Source organism: Eurytemora carolleeae, unplaced genomic scaffold (assembly GCF_000591075.1).
Source record: "Eurytemora carolleeae unplaced genomic scaffold, Eaff_2.0 scaffold201, whole genome shotgun sequence".
In the NCBI taxonomy this organism is placed as follows: domain Eukaryota; kingdom Metazoa; phylum Arthropoda; class Copepoda; order Calanoida; family Temoridae; genus Eurytemora; species Eurytemora carolleeae.
Genome location: NW_019396171.1, coordinates 179,095 through 198,487, shown reverse-complemented (window position 1 = coordinate 198,487; position 19,393 = coordinate 179,095). Strand labels below are relative to the sequence as shown.

The following is a 19,393-nucleotide window of genomic DNA, read 5'->3' as shown; positions in this document are numbered from 1 at the left end:
AGGTACAGTGGTCTCCAACTATATTATCAAGCCTTTGCAGAAATATTAATCTCCAGGTAAGTGGTCTCCAACATAATATCCAGCCTTAAGCAGATCATATTGATCTCCAGGTACAGTGGTTTCCAACATATTATTCAACCTTTTCCAAAATTTCGATAAGCTTTAAAAACAAACACGGATTTTGTTCATTTTCTCGAAATTTTCGTGTTCGTGTTCATGTGCGATTTTGAATGGCAAATGGCTTATCGAAATTTCGCAAAAGGGACTCATAAAAAATGGCAACTATAATTCTACCGTTAAATAAACCATTTTCGAGATTTTTGCGAAATTCTAAATTAATATTCGTGAAAATTTTTCTATTTTTTTGGTTGTCTTTGTTTTCATATTAGTATTATTTCTTGTCACTTTTATTATAATTTTCCAAGCATTGTCCAATTACAAGGTAATCCACTCCACAGAAGACGTTATTTGTTTTTCTCTACTGCCTAAATATTTTAAGTATTTAAGTTGAATCTATTATTTAGAGGTAGTTTTTATTTAAAATATTGTGTAAATAAATGATAATAAAATCACCTTTCCGACGAACTTTGACGAAATATTATTAAATATCTTACTAAAATGTAAGGCAAGGTATTTCTAAAATTCATTCTGAAGTTATATGACTTTTTGAGGTTAATAACAGGATTAAACATTTATCCAAATCTAATGCAGGTCTACAGATTTTTAAAATTTCTCTTCGATATCCCGGGATAACTATAGTTAAGGGATTAAGCATTGATCCACAAATTTGAAAGTGCTCACATTGGATATCTAGATAAAAAGTTCAAGATCAACAATATACCGTGGAATGCAATTAACTCAAAGTTTGCGATCTCTAGTCCTCTTTAAAAAAAATAATCTTGATTTTTTTTCCTTAAGGATCATTATTTGGCGTACATTGAACTGGAGAATTTTGGTATTCAGAAGGATATTCCCGATCAAAAACTATCTGTAAGACAGGTAATCAAAGACTTTCAATTTTATGGATAATCAACGACTTTCTGCAAAGACAGACTTTATTTATACTGGCAATCAAAGACTATATTTTAAGACTGGTAATCAAAGACTTTTGGTTAAGACAGGAGATCAAAGACTATTATACTATTATGCTATACGGGCAATCAAAGACTATCAATCTTAGTCCTTATTGCTAAGACAGATAGGCAAACTATATTTTGGATAGTCTGAAAATGTTTGAGAAGTATTAATATTTTTATTTTTAAACATTTCGGCGGCTAGAAATGCAGGTTTGTCCTTCAATGATAAAATGATATTGATTTTGATTTGATGTCTTTAATAAAATTGTTTTTAGTTAAAGGAAACGATCCAGTTAAGTTTACTACAACAGTCAGAGTATCTTAGAAGATTTAGTTTAACTTTCTGTGATAAGGTAACATTAAATCTTTAAAGGGATTTTAAGCGTAATATCAAGTTACCCTCCATGCAAAGATGGTAATGCCCGATTCACAACGGTACCCTTGAAACCTCTTTCTGATCAATATTGGGGAAGATATTGTTATGTTTATTAGACTTAAGTGTTTAATTGTAATAATGCCTAAAAAAAGAAATGTTCTTTTCAAAATTCAAACATAAACTTTTTAAAATCATATGTTCAGCCAGTCGTCTTGTTTTATTGTAGAACAATAATAAAACATTGAATTAAAGAAATGTTATGATATAGTTTCCTTTGTTTAGGTTCGAGACGATGAAGAACTAAATAGAAGCGGAGTTCTCAAACATATTAAACAAATTATTTTAAAGATACGCCGAGTAACAGAGAAACTTGGAAAGGTAAAAATAGGAAATAAAAGATTTTGAAGTTCTTAAAAATTAACGGACCACGTTTTTAGGGAACTGTAAAACTCCATCTATATATAAATTTAGCTTGTCTGGGTGTCTGTTTTGGTGTTTATCTGTTTGTTTGTATCCAATAAACGTCAAAACGGCTGAACCGATCAGGCCCAAATTTTATGGACCTCACGTGGCCTTAGGGAAGGTTTATCAACTAACAAAATTTGAAAAATTTGCCTCCATCAAAATTCGATTTTCATTTTTTTGTTGAAATCCACATACTTTTTTTGTTTTGTTTTACAATGTACACAAAGAGAACAATTGAAATAGAAGATGTAATTTTGCTGTCATTTTAGCAGACGGTCTGTTTAAATTGAATTCTGTTTACAATTAAGGATATAAAACACCTCTTACAAGTGGAAATGCGGAAAGCAATATATCTAAATCTGCCTAACTTAGAACAAATATTTCCTAAGTTTTAGAAAAGTTGAATCAATGTTTATGACTGATTCCACTTTGAATTGTCTCAACGCCTTTTGATTTGACCTAACTAACTCACTTATTAGTTGTTGTAGCCCTCGGCATGTGCATGTACATTTTAATTCAGAAAAACCCTTTTTTTAGTTCTTAATTCCATTTAAACTTGTGTTTTTTTCCATTAATTTAAAGATAGAGAAGCTTGCTGAAGTTTATAAGTTTTTCCCTCTTAAAAGAAAATTACCCCNCCTAATTGGAGAGGTCGCTGAACAACCTTCTGTCGGTTCAGATCTAGATAGTTGAGCGACCTAGCTCCTTATGAAAATATATCCCAGGATATTTTACAGGATGCGGGATCTAGTTTATTACCAGACGAGGATAAACTCCTGGAATGGTTGAAGGTAAATTTTAAATTCAAAATTTAGTCTCAGGTCTAAACCTTTTAGTCTCAACTCTCAATATGATCAGTTTTGTCGAAGTGATTGACTAATTTTTAGATTATACTCGATTCTAAGAAAAATGTGTTCTAACATATTTCAAGTCTTCTTATTTTAGTCTTAAACTTTGAGCCTATCTTACTGGTGAAAGATGTAGAGAACAAGAATTCTTCAGCTAATTTTAAACCTATCATTTTCTCCTTTTATAAAATTTTAATATTTGTCTAAAGAGATCTAAGGCGAGCTGAAAGAGTGTGTTGTAAATATCTACGTTTATAAATTGGGATGTTTAATTCACAACGGTATCCTTTAAACCTTTGTCTGATCAAGGATAACGTAGATATCCATATTTGTATATAAGAAAATTGAGCGCAAAACAACTTGAAATCATGTCTACAGTTCTTTTTATTTATCTCTATATCAGGGGTTTAAAGAGATCCAAGGAGAGCTGAACGCCTGTTTGACCTGCCTAGAGGAGGGGGTCGACCAGATAGATGATATCAAACGACCGTCTAGCGCAAGGTTATTATAATTATGCGAACATATCCCCCATGTAGGATTCTTCTTTTTCTATAATTCTAATTCTAAGAATATTTTTAGATTATTTTAGTTACCAAAGAACTTTTTTTATATTTCAATTTAATAAATATTGAAATAAAATTTGTCTAAATCTAAAAACAGGTTGTAATCCCCATTAATAATACTGACCACATTTTGAAATTGCGCTGTGTTTATTGATTCAAGAATCTCAAATGATAAGACGGTTTTAGAAAAAATGCCCACACATATTTTGCAAGACCTCTCTCTACACTCACGTTTTGTGGGACTGGGAAAACTCTGTAGAGGCACATTTCCAACCCATGAATCTTGGAGGAATTTGTTAATAAAGATTTTTTATTTTTTTATTTCATTTTTTTATTAGAAGTTTAAACTCTGATGAGATGTGTTCTGAAGTGAGTTCAGCTGAGAGCGTGGCAGGGAGTAGTCAGTGTACTCAACGGTATGTTCAATACATGTACAGTACACACAGTTCAAATACATTACCGTACATACATTACAGTACAGTGCAGTACATTAAGTACAGTACAGTTCAGTGAAGTACAGTACAGTACAGTACAGTGCAGTACAGTACAGTACACTTCAGTACAGTACAATTTTTTTTTATTTGCGACCTGTCACTTTAACTGACACATTTAGTGTGATATCTGAGAGCGATGAACAATCTCACATGGATGAAGTTTTTGAAGCTTTTATTTCCTCGGATAACTTGGATATGAAGTTTGAGGTAAAAATAGGGGTGAATATTCTTCCCCCTTCCCGGACACTAGGGCTTCCCTTCTTTTGTGGGAACTTGTGGGGGGGGAGGGGGGGGGTATTTTATTCCATTCTAAACAACATTATTGACCTTGTTCAATGTACAATGTCCATCACCTAACTTATTTTTAACTTTCCTCCCCAAAAGCAGTGTAAAATTTAGTTCGACCAAGAGAGAAAAAGTGATTGTAGATTTTCTACTTCATGTTTTTAGATTTTTCACTCTCCTACTTAAATTTTGTATATTTAAAATCTATTCATTTTGATACTTATTCGCAAATATACAATTCAAAGCTTATTAGTGCCACAAACCATTAAAATGAAGTTTACTTGTTCACTTTTAATGCTGGCTCAAGGTTCGGCGCTAAAACGAACGATTCTTTCCTTAAAGGTCAATATTTATCAATATTTACAAAGAATAGAGATCCAGAGATCGTAACCTTATAATCCGTTGAGATAGCTTTGATCCGTATATTTTGGTTCAGCCATTTGACCACTTAAAATAAAATAAATAAATAAATAAATTTTCAGGATAATTTCGTCCAAGACTATGAGAAGAGCAAGGAAGAGCGCCGGCAGTCCAAAAAAGTGTTAAACGAGCTTAAATCCGTCCTCAGGGTTAAAGAAAAAGAATTCCAGGTAAACTTGAAGGGAATGTTTACGAATTCTCAAAGAGACGTGACGCTGCAAAATATAAGAACACTTTAAATCTATCATTTTACGCAGATCTGAGTGATCTAGCAAAGATGATTTATTTGACGATCATCACATCGAAATTGCGAATTTCTATCAATCTTTTAATTATTGATCGTACAACATCTATTTTTCATAATAAGGATTTATGACTAAACATCAATTTTGAAAACGTTTACGCAATCTAAACATTGTACGCATTTTTTCGGCAATTTTGCTTCAAATAATATAAAGTACTTCACAATTTTAAATGTCATTTTGCATTTAAATCTACATTTTTGAAAAGAATAAAATTAAAAAATTAATATTTAGCCCTGAATTGTGTTGTACTCAATTATAACTACGGCTTCTTGTTATAATCTTTTTAGTTCTTAACCTTAGTTTCCATACTAACACCATGTACAAGTAAAAACATAGCATCCAGTTTTTATAACAAAAAAATATCTTTTTGCGACATTTGCACATGCAATGGAAGATTAGTTTTTAACTGTTATAAAAAGATAGATAATGTTTTCATGTTTTAATCATAAAGGTCTGTCGCGCACTTTTAGCGACAGTGGAAGCCATAAAATTGAAGACTATGAAGACGACATTTTTCAATTGTTTAACTGTTAAGCTGTGTTTCATGCTCATTGCACTATTTAAAAGCAAAAAAGTCGTCTTCCTCATCCACAGTTTTATGGGCAGTCTATTCCTAGTACACAGTTGTATGGGCAGTATATTCCTAGTACACAGTTGTATGGGCAGTCTATTCCTAGTACACAGTTGTATGGGCAGTCTATTCCTAGTACACAGTTGTATGGGCAGTCTATTCCTAGTACACTGTTTTAATTCTAGCAATTCTACTCCATCTAAGGTTTTTGGAGATTCTACAAGATATAATGTACATCTCAAACCTGTTGATTAATAAGAATACGGCATTAAAGGATGTAAACTGCATTAACTGTGTTTCATGTTTATTCGACTGTTAAAAATCATATCATGAGGTTAACAGTCATCTTCTTAAACCATAGTTTAATGGGTCTCATTATATTCCTCAATTATTCTATTTTTTCAGTTCAAGGATTTTAACTCCATTTAAGTTTTTTGATATTTTATCAAGATATTATGTTCATTGTACAATGTACATTGTAGAGTGAAACCCTTAAAACTCTGTAATAAGAAAACGACATTAGTGCAAGCTTATATGTATTTGATGCTTTTTATCAGCAACACATTTTTTATCAGAGCTGAAAACTTTAGAATAATGGATATCGAGATGATGAGATGACGAGAGCGGATTAAAAATCAAATTCAAAGTTTCCACAGTGGATATTTAGATTAAGCGATCAGGATTAAGAATATCCATTCTAAAGTTTTCAGTTCAGCAGGTTTAAAATCAACTGATAAAATGATATGGATCTGTGTAACTGTCGTAAGAGTACACACCTTGGGTATCTGCTCAGCTAGAGTAAGTCCTCCTAGTTCAGTCCGAGTGCGTTTGGGCGCGCGGTCTCGTCTAGGTGAGGAGCAGGGAGATCAGCAAGGAGAGGGACCACCTGGTACCGCACAAGCAACAGGAACAAGTGCGGCTCCGGATCAGTCCTCTGGGGTTTCGAGAAGAACGAGAAGAGACGAGGGTCAGACTTGTATACGAAGTAAACACGGAAAGGCCTTAAGGTCTTCGGTACATCAGTATCTAGAAAAAGGACACTGCTAGAGATATGACATGGTAAAGAAAGATAGACAAGGACATAATAAAGATCACAAAGTATCAGACATATAGCAGTGCCATCCTGGAGGACTCCAGAGGAGATCAGGAGAGATAGTGCAGCCATGAACGGAACCTAGATATAGGTTGTGTGAATAGGGTGGCGTGTAAACACTGCTCAATTGCTGTGCTCATTAAACTATTTAAAATATTAACTTTAGTCGTCTTCCTATTCCACAGTTTTACGGGTTCTGATAAATCAAACTTTCCAATTTGATTTTTGATAAAGAATCTTTTTTTCAGGTGCGAGAAGCCAAAGCTATTGCACGACAGGCACGGGTAGACTCAGTTGATCTTCAGCTAGGGTAAATTTTGTATCTTAATTCTTGTGTTGATGCAATTTTTAGTAACCCTCCATTTAAAAAGTTAAAAACAATTATCATCAAAGTTTTTTTTTCTTTGGTGAAAAGAAATAAAGGACCTCACTAGTCTCCTGGAGTTTGTAATAATAGAGATAAAAGGTGCCAACTTTGCACTTATATTCTTTTAATCAATTAGGGACTGGAAAAATGCTCAAATTTTTTTTTCTTTAATCCAATATCACCAAACACGTTGATTTCAATTGTTCAATTGTTAGGCTACTGAAGATACTTCCTAATAGCTGGTATAACTTAAATATTTCAAAATTGATATTTTAATTGTTTAATTGTTTAATGCAAAAGGGAGTGTTCAGAAAAATTGATTTTCTAGGCACCCTTTATCAAAAAAATGTTACATTTTGGATCTTTAAGCTATTGAAGACACTTTCTAAACGATGATATGGCTTTAGATAATCTAAAAGTATTATTTACTTTGTTTTTAACAAATGAAATCCAAAATGGGGGTTGTTTAGTAATATTGGATTTCTAGGCGCCCCTTTTGATAAAAATGTTACATTTTGTATCTTTAAGCTACTGAAGACACTTGCTAAAGGATGGTTTAAGATAATCTAAAATTATCATTTTCTTAGTTTTTGACATATAAAATCCAAAATGGGGGGTGTTCATTGGATTTTTAGGCGGCCCATTCGATAAAAATGTTCCATTTTGTATCTTTAAGCTACTGAAGAGAAGGGGAATCTTCTCGTCCCTTAAACTTGATTTTTAACAGGGAATTAAAAAAATCCATCTGAATTGAAACTTCACGTTTTTTCCGTTTGTGAACAGAATCTTAACATTATGCTTTCTACAGCCTATGCTGATTTTATAATGATTTCATTCAGATCATATTTTTGTATTATTCTAGAGATGATAACTGTACAAGTTCTGCTAAAGAAGAGGAGAATTTAAATAGTATTAACCAAAGTGCCAACCTAGGGATTAATCGCTATTTTGCAAAATCGAAATTATTAATTTACAATTTTTTTGATAAAGTGGTTGTCGATGTAATTTCAAGAGATTCTTTATTCACAACTTCACAAGTTGGATTTTTTTCTCAGCAAAAATGCTATTCTTAAACATTTATTATTTTCTGATGCGGGTTTTTTTATACATGACATGATACTTTGACTTGTAAGTTGAATGATAATCATAATAATTCAAGTGACCTCGTGATTATGAAGCAGAGACGAGGATGGAAAATTGAAGAATTTATCACTTTTTTTTACCGTTAAAATTAGGCTTTTCAGCTTCTCCCGTTGTTAACAGATCTGCACGGTATATCATATTTGTTTCTGTCATTTTTCGTTCTTCATTTCTAACTTTTTGGCGAACAAGACGACTCCCTCCATTCATAGTTTTATACCCATTCAAATTAAATCCATTTTGCTTTCTTTTTGTATATATATGTTAATTCCCCCCCCCCTTCCCTGATTTTATTCTCTCCCCCCCCCTCTATCCATCTAGCAGATATATTTTTAATGCAATGCCCAGCCATTCTTACTACTTCTTATCAGAACCTAGCATTTATCTCTTAGCAGATAAGTTCTCCCTCAATATTTTGCTCCTTAGATGAAGTTGTAAAGGGTACCGACGTGAATCGGGCATGTAACTATCCCAAGTGGATTGTCACTTGAAATTAAGCCGACAGTCTCTTTATCCTTTGTCTTAAGCCGACACTTTCTTTATCCTTTGTCTTAAGCCGACAGTCTCTTTATTCTTTGTCTTAAGCCGACAGTCTCTTTATCCTTTGTCTTAAGCCGACAGTCTCTTTATTCTTTGTCTTAAGCCGACAGTCTCTTTATCCTTTTTCTTAAGTCGACAGTCTCTTTATCCTTTGTCTTAAGCCGACTGTCTCTTTATCCTTTGTCTTAAGCCGACAGTCTCTTTATTCTTTGTCCTAAGCCGACTGTCTCTTTATCCTTTTTTTTAAGCCGACTGTCTCTTTATCATTTGTCTTAAGCCGACAGTCTCTTTATCCTTTGTCTTAAGCCGACAGTCTCTTTATCCTTTGCGCGAATTAAATGAATTTAAGCCGCGTCTCAAATCCCATCAAAACAGGTTTCAATTGAGCGCCGGCTTAAATCTTGAAAAATTTAATACAATTTTAAGTGGAATCAATCATATTTGAGCCGCGGCTCAAATCCTTTAAATTCGGCCTCTTGTTTATGAAAATAAAATGGCGTTTGAACAGAAGTTCCTGTTCCACTTGTAAAGTCCAATATTTTGGGACTAAGTCAGGAAACAGATTCGGACTGCGATTCGATCAGGTATATTTTTTATTCTTAATTATTTATAATTCTAGCCTAGCCGGGGCATCGTACATCAATGAACCATAACTGATAGTTTCCAAAATTTGTAATATGTGGTCTGCCTTTTGTGTGCGTTCACAATCACAGTAGATGAATTATATTTTGTTTTATAAAAGGGAAAAACTGGCGAGGTATCGGTAACATATTTGAACAGAGACTGTAGTTTCACGAAGAAAATTTGTAGGGTCATTTGTGACCAATGAGATGTTTTACGGTGTTTAATTCATATTGTAAGATCTTAATTTCGTTTGTAAAAATTCACTAGATGTGTTGGTCAGCAGAAGAAACGCCTTTTTTCAATTATTTGATAAGTAACCCCGAAGAAACCCTTAACAAAAGCTATTCCACAAACCAGTGGCATGGTTACGAACAGGTTGAGAAAAAAAATTAACTCATCAAATCAATGAAAATAAGATACAGGGTGTCCCACGAAACATGACAATAGGAAGACGACTTGAAAGTCGTCTTTGGTATTTGAATGTATTTGTGACAATTAGTCTTCTATCTACTTTAACATGTATGATTCTTGAAACAATTATCACATAATTCTCCTAGCCCTGGCATTTCCAAAAAGTGGTCTGCGTTTTTTGTGCTTTCAATATTACCGGAGATATAAAGAGTTTGGTTCAGATTTCAATTTTGTTAAATAAAAGCAAAATTGTCGAAATCTGAACGAAATTCTTCATATCTCGGGCAATATTGAAAGCACAAAAAAGGCAGACCACATTTTGGAAATGGCAGGACAAGGGAAAGTTTGTGATTATATTCTCTAGAAATTTACTTCTAAAATTTGGTTGACAAATAAGCGCAGCAAATTATATCAAAAATCAAGACGACATTCAAGTCGTCCTGCATACTGTCATGTTTCGTGGGACACCCTGTATTAAAATAAATTTAAAATCTCGCAAATTTTTATGTGCATATTTATAAGTTTTTAACAAACACTTTAATGACGGGATTCGCCAAGGCAACATATATGCCGTCTTTAATGATAATAATTTAATTTACAAAGACAACGACAACGACAACGACAACGACAAGGACAACGACAGCGACAATGACATTTATAATTTATCTAGATCTGACACTAGAACAGTGAGGTCTCAGGATAGTGAGCCTGGTCACCACAGTGATAGTGTCTCATTCCACTCATCTTCTATATACAAGGAGGTAGAGCAAAGATAAAGGGATTTCAAAATTAGAGTTTGTTTTATAAAATCATTTCCTTTCTTCTAGTAAAATGGCAAATTATTCCTTGATATTTTTAAATTATAGCGAACAAATACAGTTCTTTATTTTAAAGCAAAAATAATTTTTTATTGTTTTTTAATGATTTATTTTTTTAGGTGGAAAGTTCCGATTCCTCAGACAGTTCTGGATCAGCACAATCAAGAAATAAAGTTCGTTACTTTATAATTACTCTTTTTTTAATATATATTTTGGATTTTTTTCTATTGTATCTACATTTTTTTCGAAAGAGGCTTTTTGATTTCTCACGCTTCTGTATTACTATGATTATGATTATATGATATATATCATATGAGATTCATAAAACTGTGGAAAAGGAAGACGACATTTTGGTTAAATTTTTGATTTCGAGTAAAATGCAGATGGAACATAGCCATTGTGCAGTGTACACAGACAGTCTTATGTATATATTCGTCTTCCAATTCTACAGTTTTTTGTGTCTTACTGTATCAAGCTCTTTAAAACATACCCTTGAAAATAAAATGAAATTGAGTCTTTGCCACCTGGTGGAGATATTTTTAACTTATTTGAATTATTTAGATTAAATTGAACAAGACTCCTTCCCTCCTCTCTCTGCATAGAATGTCTAATTCAATCCCTAACAGGAAATTTACTCAGAGAAACTTGTACACCGTACAGACTTTAAACTATTGAAGTTAAATCCCCGCTTGTAAAGAAGTACTATAGAGATGAGATTGAGAAGGGTAAAAAATGGAACCTATTTGTTTTCGATGTTTATCAGTCTCAAAAAAATACCTACACAACTTCGTAGTGAAAAGTGGCTGTGAATTTAAATGTCGTAACTTCTGAATTAAATAAAATTAAATAATCAGTCGAACCACCCTTAACTGTAAACTTCGGTTCATTTAATATACCGCACCAACTAATAAGTTATAGAAAACATGGCCAAGTTGTACAGTAAATCTACAGACCAAATGATTCATCTTCTTTTTGTGAGATGATAGTACCAACCTTACTACTTCTTCTTTCTACATATAAAAAGTGTTTCGTCCTATCATCTATTCATCAGACTTTTGATTTTGCAATTGACCTGGGTTGAAACGTGAATCCTTAGATTACGAGTCTGTTTGATTTCATGTCAAACCTAATCTATATCAATCAAGATTCTTAGTTGAGTGGGTCCACTTTTAAAGGGAAAAATAGCTAAAATTGTAATTTACGACCAAGCGTGGTTAAACGGCGTGAGTAACTATTCATATACCCTGGGCAACGCTGGGTTCTCAATTATATAATTTAAAGTTAAATGATTGTTTCATTTGTAAATTATTGTGTGATCAGTGAATTGGAGAACATTAGAAGCCTAGAATCCCGTAGTTTTAGTTCTCCAGATCTTAAACGATTTATAGGTTTGTAAAAATCTAAATATTTTTAACGACAAAAAGCCATTCAAAGATAAGAACTTTCATTTAACAATGGTCATGCATGTATCGCACTGACATACTTCTCTATTAGTGGAAGGACACTTTAAGTTACGTCTAAAAGTCCTTCTAATGGGACTGTTAGTGTAATTGACCCTCCATACAAAGATGGCAATTCCCGATTTACAACGGTACTCTTGAAACCTCTGATCAGTTGAAGATTCTGACGTTTATTTATTTATTATTTATTATTGGTTTCGTAGAAGCAAGAAATGCGCAATTTTACTTTCGTAAAGAAACTGCAAATTAGAATAAACATTTTAAAGACACATAAGCTTGTGGAAGACGATATTTCCTCAACTTCTATCCTCAGATCCACCAAACCAAATATTGTGATTGATCAGACAAAGCTTTTAAGGGTACCGTTGTAGGTCGGGCATAGCCATCTTCTCATGGAGTGGAAGGTCATTTGAAATTACCCTTTCAGTCCCATTAAAGAACGAAGACATAAATGGTGAATGGGTACCCTTGTAATTTTTAATTCATTTCTTTGTTTAGGCTGTGAAACATCTAGTCCATATGTAAGCCTTGAAAAACTGCTTGATACAGGTAAATTATATATTCAGCTAGGGCAATTATTGAACGGGATTTTCCGTTAACGACCAATTCGTTCAAAGAAATCAACGAACCGAACTTAACGAAATTAACACGACTTTTTTCATTTTCAAATATTTTTATAACACATCTTTAAAACATTCCAGAGGAATACAACACCTCTTTTAACATCTGTAAGAATCAACATAATAAAATATTTACTTTGTCAACGATCTTGCATAGTTAATTCGAAAATATTCATTTAGTTTTTTCGATTAAAGGTAACATGATTGCAAGATTTTTTCAATTTAGAAGCTCTTCATTATTAATATATCTGGACAGTGTTATGAATCCGATATTATATAAAAAGTTTTTACGACGTTAGACATTTTATTTTTAGTAGAATGGTTTTCATAAAACTTCAGAAATGAAATATCGAGCGGGTGGGAAACATTCTTTTTTCACATCCCGATACATATTAAATGCTAAAAGCAATGTGCCGAAAGTTCTCATGCTTTTGCAGATATTTAACAGAAAGAAAACTGATGTTTGATTTTGTACATTTGTACGATATACTGGGTAACCCACGAAGGATGAGACTCCAGAGACGACTGCACGGAATTTATACTGTCTGTTTTCTTTTATTCTTAATTCCCTACAATTTAAAACTTTTTTTGCCAAATCATTAAATAAGCCATAAAATGACTTTATTCAAGACATAAGACTTAATTTAACGTAGAGATCGTCATATTATATAAGTTTCAGGTTGTCTTTGCAGTCTCATATTATTGCCTAACCTATAAAATAATAATTGAATATGCATGACGCTTCATTTGTATACATTATTTAGTACAGGATTAGCGAACATACACTCTATGTATAGTCTAGCCTGTTTACCTATGGGAATTTCGGATCCAGTTTACACTTGGTTATAACTTTCAGAAAATATATATTTTGTTTTCGTAGGTCTAGTAAAACTAGCAGCTTTACTAGACCTAGCAGCTTTACTAGACCTAGCAGATGATAATAAAATCTATATTTTCAAAAAGCTATAATTAAGTGTAAGTTAAAAAATTGTACTCCATAAACAGGCTACATTCACCAATTTAGGGTAGAAATCTACCAATTTAGGGTAGAGATCTACCAATTCAGGTTAGAAAATCTACCAATTCAAGGTAGAAATCTACCAATTCAGGGTAGAAATCTACCAATTCAAGGTAGAAATCTACCAATTCAAGGTAGAAATTTACCAATTCAAGGTAGAAATCTACCAATTCAAGGTAGAAATTTACCAATTCAAGGTAGAAATCTACCAATTTAGGGTAGAAATCTACCGATTCAAGGTAGAAATCTACCAATTCAAGGTAGAAATCTGACAATTCAAGGTAGAAATCTGCCAATTAAGGGAAGAAATCTACCAATTCAGGGTAGAAATCTACTAATTCAGGGTAGAAATCTACTAATTCAGGGTAGAAATCTACTAATTCAGGGTAGAAATCTACCAATTCAGGGTAGAAATCTACCAATTCAGGGAAGAAATCTACCAATTCAGGGTAGAGATCTACCAATTTTTGGGTAGAAATCTGCCAATTTTCGGAGGACTTTTTACAAATTTAAAGTAATGTCAACTTATGACCTGCTAATTTAAAGCTGGGTTAGTTTGTTTGAAAATAGTGTATCCTATTGAGTATTTTCTAGATTGTGAAGTAGAAGAAAAAACAAATGGATTTCATGGGTTAAAAGGTATTCTAAATTCGATTTATCTCTGAATTCCCTCAGTTAGGGGTGAACTTTTGATTTGAAAAGCGCTAAGTTTCACCAACAAAACTCCTTGTCCAGTTTCACTGTCCAAACTTTTAGATTAAAAGTTTATCACCCTAAGTTGAAAAGTAGTTTATCCCTGGTCCCATCTGGCTTATTTGCTATTGTATCCAGCATTTAAAGGGACCGTAAAAGTAATTTTAAATGACCCTCTTTAGATTGAATGACATGTCCCATTCACAAATCTGTACCTTTAAAAGCTTTCTCTGGTCAAGCATGAATTTTTGTTCATGAAAACGGATTATTTTCATGTGTGATTTCGCTACAAGCGATTTTCACATTTCTTGCATCAAAAATAATTGAGAAATTAAGAGAATTAAGCATCATGGATCAGATTAAGGTTTTAGGGTAGGCCGTTGTGAATCAGACATGCCTCTCTTTTTTTTAATTGAGCGTTACATACAGTTATTTATAATATTTATTTCCTCTTTGATAATTTTGATTCTATTTTAGATGAAGATAGTAGCAGTTCTGATTCCTACAATCGAAAATATAATTCGGTAAAAGATATGCTTTATGCTCACAATTAATTATAAAAAGATACAAAAAAACTTCACCTCTAATGTATAAAAGTCCAAATGTAAACGGGAAATTATAATGTTCCTAATTTTTTGGGCTACAAACATGTCTTTTCTAGAATTTGTCGACTGTTTTCATGAGATTTTTTACAAAATACTCTACACCTTGCCTTACTTCAAAGTAGAAATATTCATAGTTGTTCTTTTACAAATAATTTATCAATCTTTAAAAAAAATATTTATAGAAGGCAGAAAGCCATGCAATAGATCAATAGTCTCATTCTTTTTGGGCAACCCTGTATGATTCTTGTTTTATTAATAAGTAATTTTAATAGTCTAAAAAGCACCAATGACCTGTTTTGCTGTTGTTTAGAGCAAAAAGATGTTTCGGCGTCCGCTCCGGCCTGCAGCCCTAAAGAATGGAACAAGGCACAGAAGCAGAGTACATCCGCACACTGAGCACCGTGACGGTACAGGTCTGCTGGCGGGGCTTCAAAAAACCAGTGAAGGAACCGAAAGGTGGTATTAACTTTTTAAATTCACATTTTCTGTTATCTATCCCAATTTTTATTATTTTAATTTTTTGTGTAAACTATATTTCTTTCTCTTATATTTTATTATGTTTCCATGTTATATTTTTGATTTTTAATTTCGATATGTCTTTATTTAAAAAATTTTTAGAAATGGTGCAGACTCCTCCCTAAGCTCTGTTTATATGAATAAGTATAGGTAAAAATTTATAAACAAATCTAAATAATAAAAATTTAGATTTGTATCATTATTTATTTTCAGAGATGTTCATGTAAACACCCAGCCATCAGGATTTGATTCAAGGTTTTTGTTCTTTTTTTACTATTTATTATTATGATCAAGATCATTATCAATATTTTGATCAATATCATTATCTTTATTATTAATTAAATTGTTATTGTTAGTATTATTATTACTATTACTACTAGAGTAAAGTGCGCTATTTGGTTAAAGATTTTATAATTTTAATAAATTATATTTTTTTTCTGATATTTAGAAAAAAAATACACCTATAACTCACTACAGTTAAACACAAATTGTTTGAAAAAACATACATTCTAAAGTTTGAAGATATTTGAGTAAGAAACCGAAGAAAAAATGGAAATGATTCATTATTGCTTCAGATACACAGGTTGCTTTAAAGCATATCAAATTGCTGTATTTGGTCATAGATTGGGTTGGTTATAAATTGCGTGATTTGGTTATAGTGTTAAACTTTATCATTTTACACTCGTTTAAGCTGGTACAGTAAAAATGTTTAAAACAACACTATTTAGCATGAGTCGATTCCTAACAAAAAACTTATAAATTATTTTTGACTTTAAAAACCTGAACTGAAATAAACACCCAAATCCGACAAGAATGAACTTTATAAAAAAAATTAATTATTTGATTTTAATATTATTCACCCTCACGCACCAATAAAAGTTTAAAACATTTTCTTCTACAAAAATCTTTCTTCCTCTTATTATTGGTGATCATCAAGCTGTTCAAAGAAGAGAGGATCATCAAGATGCTCAGCGAGGAGAAGATCATCAAGCTGCTCAGCGAAGGAAGGATCATCAAGCTGCTCAGCGAGGAGAAGATCATCAAGCTGCTATGCGAGGAGAAGATCATCAAGCTGTTCAGCGAGGAGAGGATCATCACGATGCTCAGCGAAAGGAGGATCATCAAGCTGCTCAGCGAGGAGAAGATCATCAAGCTGCTCAGCGAGGGAAGGATCATCAAGCTGCTCAGCGAGGGGAGGATCATCAAGCTGTTTAGCGAGGGGAGGATCATCAAACTGCTCAGCGAGAAGAGGATCATCAAGCTGTTTAGCGAGGGGAGGATCATCAAACTGCACAGCGAGAAGAGGATCATCAAGCTGCTCAGGGTACTCAATCCTCACAGCTCCTGGCATTAGCTTGAGTTTGTTGGGAGCTTGTTCATTCCAAGGAAAGCACTTTCACGTATATTGTCATCCCTTAGAACTTTTCAGTGGCTTCCAATAGCATGCTCACAACAGAATATTTGGGTAAACTAGACCCGACATTTTTAATTTGAAAATCCAATACAAGATGTTTTAATTCCACCTTTGTGTTGTTTCGTATTAATGTTGAACTGTGACCAAATTCTGCAATTTCATGTATAACTAAATACTCCAACTTACGAAAATATTGTAATACTTGTGTAGTATGCATAAGTTTTAATATGCAATACTGTAACATTGACACTTTAGTATCTACTAAAGATCTATATGTAGCAACTATCGGAGGAAAATAATTTCAAATACGATCAATAAACCCTACAAAGCTTAGCTCTTGAATTGAATTTCTTAGCTCTAAATTTCAAAGATGCATTATTTTGCATATTTGTTCTTTTAATGTCCTGTAAATGTTACATTAAGTGAAAAAAAAATCCGCGACTTAAGATATACAAACCTGATAATAATATTTAAGTAAGAAGTAATTTTGGTTAGGCTAGCATCTCTACTTGCAATGATATTAGGGTTAAAAGATAGGTTTAACCAAATTCATCAATTTTTTAATATAACCCAATAACGCTCTTTACTCTACAATTACTATAACCATTACTATAACTATTATTATTATGTAGGTTAGCTGCTGCAGCTGTGGCAAAATCACGAATGATGAGATTAAGGAATTAATCAATTTTATATATTGAACAGATTTCATGGTTTTTGACAGATTTTTTGTTTGTTTGCTTTTTTGATAACCCGGATGAAAAACTAAATCTGTTAAAAATCAATGTATAAAGTGTTTAGAAATAGGTCTTTTCAAGCATGTATTTCTGGATAGGTGTATTCATACAACTCTAGTCGTGAACTGAAAAACAATATAATCAGTTCCGACTTGTATAATATTCGTAAAAATGATAAAAGAATGCGTACAATTTAAGCCATTTGAAAATACATTTACAAAGTTGAACTGACCAGGGGCCTCGTAGCCGTAAGATAGATCTCGATACTTTGCGAGTTTATCTTGAGGTGTAATCACTTGCTCTGCAGTAAGGTTGAGAGACAGCTACAAGATTAAATATGTTGAATTGAAGATGGAATATCAGCCTATTTAATGTTTCTTTAAACTCTTTGATGGAGTAACAATTTGTTTTCATCATTTACAGGGACAAGAATAGTTTTAAACTCTTTTAAAGTTTTAAATTCTTAAAAATTAAAGGTCTGGAGTGATCTGAGATTAGAGTTTAACTTTTTACAGGAAAATTAATTGAGCTTTAAAGATTTATTGTGTTGAAATTTATCTTTTGGAGGAAAAGATTAAGTCTGTTGGAATAAACACATTTGCATAATGTAAAAAAAGAAAACTTATCGAGCATATAATTTTGTATTAGGATAGATATCTTAAACTTTGAATGTTGAAAATGATGTCCATCACTAGTGGGGGTGGGGGGGGGGTGGGGTAGAAAATATAAATAAACATATATCCATCTACCTTAGCCAACATATTTAACTAATTTGGTTACTATATATATATTGATTAATAATATATGTATTCAACTTTATATTCTATTTATTACAAAAGAAATGTACTTTCATACATTGCAGAAATCTTTAATTGGAAATCTTTATTGAACGGAAAGTTTAAAGATTTTTCTCTCACAATTTAGCGGATTATTAAAAATTACATTAAATAACATTAATTGATTAATATCTGTAGTTCCACCACTAGTCAGTCTACTGCAGGAGAAGAATATTTCGGATCATCAGAATCAGAAACAGAATAAATAAAGAACAGGAATCAGAAACAGAATAAATAAAGAACCGAATAAGAAACAGAATAAATAAAGAACCGGAATCAGAAACAGAATGAATAAAGACCCGAATCAGAAACAAAATAAATAAAGAATCAGAACTAGAACAAAAATATCTGCAGAATCGGAAACAGAATAAATAAAAAACAGAATCATAAATAGAATAAATAAAGAATCAGAAATAGAACAAAAATATCTGCAGAATCGGAAACGGAATAAATAAATCATCAGAATAAGAATAAGAAACCAAATAAATAAAACATTTTTTAAAATGTTTATAGTTGAATAACAAATATAATTTTAATGTTTTTAGTTTGGCATATCGTAAATAAATGCTCATTAAAAATTTATGAATAAATAAGGCCCATATTTTTTCCGAATTATAACTAGGATTGAATCTTGGCATGTCGTCTTCAAGTTTCTTGATTAACGGGACAGGTTATAGCTATAAATATTAACAGGAAAAAAAAAACTTTTGTTCTGACTCGTTAAGTTTAATGTTTAAAATCCATAGTTTTCATGAAAATTGTTAATTTATAATTAACACCATACATACAGATTACATACGTACCTGTGTTTCGTACAATAGCTGAGTATGTAAACTACAGAGTTGAAATTCATATAAAACACAAAAATACTAATTTTTTTGAAAATTCTTTTTTTTCTATAACTTCATTTTTTTGACGAAAAACAATTTCAACGTTAAATTTTGAATTAATATTAAGATAAATTAAAATCGTTTAATATAAAAATTAAGATTGGACAGTTAACAATGTAAATAATATAAAAATAACAATGTAAAAAATGTCGAGTTTTTAGTCTCTATTGCTAATAAATGTTGTTTATCTATTAATAAACTTTAAACT

The 19,393-nt window shown here is 32.1% G+C and overlaps 1 protein-coding gene across 1 annotated transcript in view; it reads left to right on the top strand.

The window, feature by feature from the left end:
* Positions 1 to 18,658, top strand: part of LOC111697112 (uncharacterized) — a 30,209-nt gene extending 11,551 nt beyond the window's left edge. The window contains exons 15-37 of the mRNA XM_023467001.1: positions 919 to 999; positions 1,352 to 1,429; positions 1,735 to 1,830; positions 2,643 to 2,708; positions 3,169 to 3,266; positions 3,667 to 3,744; positions 3,942 to 4,029; positions 4,590 to 4,697; positions 6,745 to 6,806; positions 7,726 to 7,796; positions 9,052 to 9,127; positions 10,249 to 10,339; positions 10,516 to 10,569; positions 10,958 to 11,022; positions 11,717 to 11,784; positions 12,355 to 12,405; positions 14,089 to 14,133; positions 14,665 to 14,711; positions 15,103 to 15,248; positions 15,411 to 15,458; positions 15,522 to 15,563; positions 17,355 to 17,399; positions 18,434 to 18,658. Coding sequence (XP_023322769.1) covers positions 919 to 999; positions 1,352 to 1,429; positions 1,735 to 1,830; positions 2,643 to 2,708; positions 3,169 to 3,266; positions 3,667 to 3,744; positions 3,942 to 4,029; positions 4,590 to 4,697; positions 6,745 to 6,806; positions 7,726 to 7,796; positions 9,052 to 9,127; positions 10,249 to 10,339; positions 10,516 to 10,569; positions 10,958 to 11,022; positions 11,717 to 11,784; positions 12,355 to 12,405; positions 14,089 to 14,133; positions 14,665 to 14,711; positions 15,103 to 15,248; positions 15,411 to 15,458; positions 15,522 to 15,563; positions 17,355 to 17,399; positions 18,434 to 18,500 — 1,671 coding nt within the window. The 3' untranslated portion in view covers positions 18,501 to 18,658. The remainder of the gene's footprint in view (positions 1 to 918; positions 1,000 to 1,351; positions 1,430 to 1,734; positions 1,831 to 2,642; positions 2,709 to 3,168; positions 3,267 to 3,666; positions 3,745 to 3,941; positions 4,030 to 4,589; positions 4,698 to 6,744; positions 6,807 to 7,725; positions 7,797 to 9,051; positions 9,128 to 10,248; positions 10,340 to 10,515; positions 10,570 to 10,957; positions 11,023 to 11,716; positions 11,785 to 12,354; positions 12,406 to 14,088; positions 14,134 to 14,664; positions 14,712 to 15,102; positions 15,249 to 15,410; positions 15,459 to 15,521; positions 15,564 to 17,354; positions 17,400 to 18,433) is intronic.
* The last annotated feature ends 735 nt before the right edge of the window (positions 18,659 to 19,393 follow it).